The 5,686-nt window shown below is 44.2% G+C and overlaps 1 protein-coding gene across 1 annotated transcript in view; it reads left to right on the top strand.

Moving 5' to 3' along the window:
• LOC104392895 (potassium channel subfamily K member 16-like) overlaps nucleotides 1–5,353 on the top strand; it is a gene marked incomplete at its 3' end in the record, with an annotated part of 10,860 nt that extends 5,507 nt beyond the window's left edge. Inside the window, exons 2-5 of the mRNA XM_010002331.1 lie at nucleotides 64–184; nucleotides 2,149–2,315; nucleotides 3,533–3,701; nucleotides 5,089–5,353. Of these exons, the coding sequence (XP_010000633.1) occupies nucleotides 64–184; nucleotides 2,149–2,315; nucleotides 3,533–3,701; nucleotides 5,089–5,353 (722 nt within the window). The remainder of the gene's footprint in view (nucleotides 1–63; nucleotides 185–2,148; nucleotides 2,316–3,532; nucleotides 3,702–5,088) is intronic.
• Between the last annotated feature and the right edge of the window lie 333 nt (nucleotides 5,354–5,686).

Here is a 5,686-nt window from a genome sequence, read left to right as displayed (position 1 = left end):
TTCCTGCAGCAAACACTTGAGAAAAGCAGCTGTGTTGATACCAAACTTTTCTTCCCCTCCCAGAACCTGACTGAAGCCATTCAGAATGGAGTGTACCCTGTTGGAAATGAATCACAGGTTGAAGAGAGCAACTGGGATTTCAGTAATTCCTTCTTCTTTGCAGGCACAGTTGTCTCCACAATAGGTAGGTCTGATGCTTTCCATGTACATGTGTTTGTGTGTGTGTGTGATGCTTATTATGTCTGGTTATTAGGACCAGAATGGATGATAATTTCAAGGAGAAAACCTTCACCCTTTCACTGTCTTGGATGATAAGCAGCAATGGACGTGGTGCTGAGACCTCATCACTGCACAGCTCTGTGCATTATTTTGGCTTGTGGCCTTTCATAGTATTTCTCAGTTGTTTCTTCCTTTCAAGCCACCTGTTACAACGTTCAATCTGCTGCCAGTTGTGGGTGGGAGAGAAACTTGACTTTCCTGGTTTTTATTCCAGTCAAATCTGTTATTGCAAACCCCTTTGAGCCCCATGTTGGGTGCCAAAAAAAATATGACTGTCATGGTTTAATCCCAGCTGGCAACTCAGCCCCACACAGCCACTTGCTCACTTTCCACAGGGGGATGAGAAAGAGAATTGGAAGGGTACAAGTGAGAAAACTCGTGGGTTGAGATAAAAACAGTTTAGTAAGTAATGTTAAAGCCACACAAGCAAAGCAAAACAAGGAATGTATGGATTCCTTCCCATCAGCAGAGAGGTGTTCAGCCAGGTCCAGGAAAGCAGTGCTTCACCATGCATAATGATTACCTGGGAAGACAGGCACCACCACTCCAAATGTTCCCCTTTCCCTCTTCTTCCCTCAACTTTTTATGCCTAGCATGACAGTATATGGTATGGGACATCCCTCTGGTCAGTTGGGGTCAGATGTCCCAGCTGTGTCTCCTCCCAACCTCTTCTGCACCCCCAGCCACTTACTAGTGGATGGTGTGAAGAGCAGAAAAGGCCTTGACTCTGTGTAAGAACCGATCAGCAGCATCAAAGATATCTCATTATCAACACTGTTTGCAGCACAAATCCAAGTCATTGCCCATACTAGCAACTATGAGGAAAATTAGCCCCATCCCAGCCAGAACCAGCAGACAAGTTGTCCCAGGAAAAGTGCAATTTGCCTGTTTCTCTGCACCTTTGATGCAGATGTCTGTTGTGAGAGCACTTGAAGTAATTCCATTCCTCCTCACCTGGTTTTCTTGTGAAAATGGAAGATTTCTGCAACAGGGAGCACAAGACAGCTTAAGCCTTTGGGGGCCTGGTAGCCAATAAATCACTCAGTTGCATTATTTTTCTTTTCCCTCAAATAAAACATTGCATTTTCCAAGTGATGGATGCCTTGAGAAGAGCTGTGCTCTGGGAAGTGCCTTTTCTCAGGGTCACTGGTAGAGTAAGGACATACACAAAGGACAGGACTCTTGCACTCAGGGATGTACCTCGTGGAATCTAAGAGAGCCAGTCTCAAGTCCATTAAAGGACATGTTTGGAGTTCTGCAGCAGTTGTTCCACTACTTAGATAAATCCCCTTTTAGTAGGACTTAAAGACAAATATCTCTCTGGCATGAATAAATCAGCCACCAGTAAGATCTGGACTAATTAGCACTGTCTATTCTGGTGCACACTCCACTGCCTCCAGGACTGCAGCCAGTATCTGGACATACCAACCTACTGGCATTTAGCCAGGGAGGTCACTGACACACAGGCAGATTGACAAGAAGCTGGAGATGGTTGTATGTGATTCTGACATGGTAAACAGCCTGGGACTCCAGCCTTGATGTCTTCCAGGTCCCCAGATGTCTGGTTTCTGTCTTCCCATAGATTTATCACAGGACGAAGGCCTGTTTTCCACAACTGCTTTTAGATTGTGCTTTTGTTCCCCCTGGGGCTGGGTTGGGAGCACAGGGTGCTCTCTGCATCCCCCAAAACATGCGGGGGTGAATCACTTCATCTGCTCACTGCCTTGTGCAGGGTGCATGTGGGCTGGGAAGTTTTAGCCACATCTTTTGGGCTCAGAAACAGAGGCCAGGCTGGGGTTAGGTGTGAATGTGACCATGGACTGCTCCAGTTCTCTGGAATGTCTCCTCTGACCCATCTTTTTTTCCTAGGCTATGGTACGCTACGTCCTAAAACTACTGGGGGACAGATCTTCTGTGTCTTTTTTGCTCTGTTTGGGATCCCTCTGAATATTGTTTTTCTGCACCGTGTGGGCAAGATGCTCTCACTGCTGTGCAAAAAGCTGGGGACATTCCTGTCCGAGAAAGGAATGAGAAAGGTAATTGGTTTTACTTACTCAGGCACAGTTGTATGACCATTTCTAGGGTTTTTTGCACTCGAGTTGTATGCTGGCTTGGCATTGTTTTTGTTCTCATGCTGAGTTAGACATTGTGCTAGGTGAGGGGAAGAGACAATTCTTCATTTGAAGAGCTAAACAGACAAGGCAGCTGTAGAGGAGACACTCAGAGGAAGGGATGCATTTTGGCTACCCATCTAAATGGCAGGCATCCAGCACCCTTCAGCAATCAATGGAGAGTGGGTGCCCCATCCCACTTCTCAAGGCTCTGATCTCAGGAGCTAACACCCCAGGGAAGTGCCTGTCTCCCTTTATCACCAGTAAAGAGAGCAATAATAAAGATCTAAGCAGGTGAGCTGTAAAAAGTGTTTCAGTGTATGCTGACTCCATGCCTAGAGTGTCACCCCTCCTCATTCATTATGCAGTCCTTTAATCCCTCTCCTCCCTTGACTTTGACAGAAACATCAGGCTGAAGTTTTCCATTTGAGCCCAGTTGCTGAAAGGTGAGGAGGCACCTGTAAAGGGCTAGAGACAGAATGTTTCTTGCCTGGTTATGCCCCAAATTATTTGCAGCTCCTTCCCTGATAAATCATAATATATAACAAGTCTTCTTCTCCAGTCAAGGCTTATTCATGACTGCTGGGAAGTGGGATGGTTCAAAAGTCATTGTCCAAGCATTTCTTCACCAGGAGCTCATTTGTTAAAAGTCTTTATGGCACTGATGTAATGAGAAATAAAGCAAACAATCAAGATTCCTGGAGATAGTACAGTCAGACATGGTGTAAATATTTTTTAAAGTCTCTTTTCACTGGAAAATGTGAATGTTCTTTAGGTGCCACACCTGAATACCTGAAAACTACTAGTGAAGTTGTCTGATGATAAGTGGAGATAGTCTGACTCCACTAAAAGTCATTGGATAGGAATTCCTCCTATACTCATGGTCACTGAAGGTTAATACACTTAGATAAAAGATTCCAGGGCTACTGTGGACATCCAACACCCATAATGTGTGGCTTCCCCCTGCTTCAGAGCAAGGCTAGGGTACTTTTATTAGAAGAACACTCAGTAAAAAGCCATCACTTCCTGTGGTCCTAGGAGATATTCCTAGATAGCCACACATTTTCAATGGCTACCATTATATGCAGCCTCCTAGTGTGTCAGATTGTGATTATAATCAAATTGGTTTCTTTCTTTTTCAGAAGAAGATAAAATCTTTGACCCTTTTGTTCTTCCTGGCAACGGGGATCCTAGTTTTTCTGTGCTTGCCATCACTCTTCTTCCAGATAACAGAAGGCTGGTCCTACAGTGAAGGAATTTACTTTGCATTTATTACCCTCAGCACCATTGGCTTTGGGGATTATGTAGTAGGTAAGAAAGTGCCAGGGTTGTGACTGTAATTGCCATGGGCTGGCTGCACAGGCCACCAGTATGTTGCAGACATAAGTGTTCTGTCTGAGTCTTCAACTTGTCTTTGCCTTGTGGAGTTTTGGGGAAAACACTCATTTCTCTGGGATTGCACGTGCTGACAAAAGCAGAAAATCGTCTACATATCATTAAATGTGGTGTTTTCAGGTACAAAGAAGCCAAGTATTTTGGGGAGGGAAGGAGTGTAGGGGGAGAGGTCAAGGAGCCTACAAATCTGCACAAACCAAGAGGGAATAGTTTGTGACAGCCCCAGGAAACAAGGCATCTATTCCTGTTTTAGACAGCTAAGACATATTTATTTAAGTGTAGAGTAAACAAAATAAGTGGTTGTGTTTTAGAAGAGTTGCCAGCATCCTGGTTCCTTCTGGGCAGCTCCACAAGGGGGAATGATCCACCAGGTTTGTGGTGACCTCCCTCTCCACACCCATTGCTGTGTTACCTACTATGTGGAATCACCCTGGATGGTGACTTGCAGCACTCAACAAGCAGTATCACCAAGTTTTCCTGCAGGTGCCAGGTCAGATCACCTGTGTGATGGTGCTAACATTGTGTGGAACCAAGTGCAAATGTTCTCTCTGGTGGTGAATGGCTGATGTCTGGAGAAACAAATGACGTGACCCATGCAGAAAAGCCAGGGTGTGATACTGGCTGATGCTGAGAGGTTTGAACTGCATGAAATGAGCCTTGGCCCACTGGTTCCCAACACAGAGAGTTGTGTTCTTGGCATGTGTCAGTGGGTTTTTATCAGTCACCTAGTTTTTTAAAGGAGGAAGCTCCTGAAGCCATTCAAAAGTAAAGCAGGAACTGCAGCTGCTCTCTTTGTCTGATCAAAGGTACCTATAATTTAAAGCAAATATTTATTAGGTTCTAATCACAGTTTACAGAAATATACAGAATTACAATAACCTAGGCAGGAATAGCAGCATAGTTATACTGGCCCATTGTGCTCTGCTTTTAGTGCTTTGGGAGCCTGGGAATATTTGCAAGATAATACAATGCAATTTTACACTACTTTCCACACCACTGCATTTACCTGCAGATGCAGAGGCTGAATTGGGATTGGTGTGGCCTAAGGGGAAAAAATATCCTGCACTGCTGCTATTTCACCTCAATCCCAGTACATCTCTTGGTGTTTGTGATAGCATATAGCAGTTTATTGCAACAGGAGGCTTGCCCAGCCTTAGCTTAATGCTGGGAAAGTGAGAGATTCCACTACCATGAGAAAGGACCCAACAAAAAATACATTGATGAATCCATAAAGGTGGCCAACTTAACACAGGCAAAGCAATTTTAACTGATTTTCTTCTTCTTCCTCTCACCTTGTCTGCAGGTAAACAGCCTGGCAGGAACTACTTCTCCTACTACAGAACACTGGTGGCCATTTGGATTCTTTTTGGCCTTGCCTGGATTGCTCTCCTGTTTAATTTATTGACAACGGTACTGGAAGACACTGAGAAAATAATTGTCAAGGATCTCCATCAAATTGGAAAGGTGAGTAAGGACAGTGAAGAAAACCAACAACGAAGGTGCTGGCCTGCTCATTTTATTCCTGAAGAGGAACCACCACATCCTGGAGGGGATGCAGAGACAATGGAGTCATTAGCAGCAGATTCTGAACACACAGAAAATGAAATAAATGTTTTTTCTTGTAACAAAACTGTTGCCACAACAGATGAAAATCTGAATTCTTCACTGGAGAGTTGCTTGTGAATTATTCTGAAGAAATTCCCATGGAAATAAACTGTATCCTACCTTTTGTTGAGATACAACCTTTGAGAACTCAAGACTTAACAGTTACACAAAGCTCAAATACTGATGGTAAGACATATGCTCCCCAATTTGCAGCTAGATTGTGCTAACAACCTGAGAAGAGCACTTGTTTTGCAAGGTGTTTTTAAGGTGCTGCTACAAAAATGCAGAGGAGGAGC

Source organism: Chaetura pelagica, unplaced genomic scaffold (genome assembly GCF_000747805.2).
Source record: "Chaetura pelagica isolate M959 unplaced genomic scaffold, ChaPel_1.0 scaffold1007, whole genome shotgun sequence".
NCBI classification, from domain to species: Eukaryota; Metazoa; Chordata; class Aves; order Apodiformes; family Apodidae; genus Chaetura; species Chaetura pelagica.
This window is presented reverse-complemented; position numbering and strand designations above follow the sequence as displayed.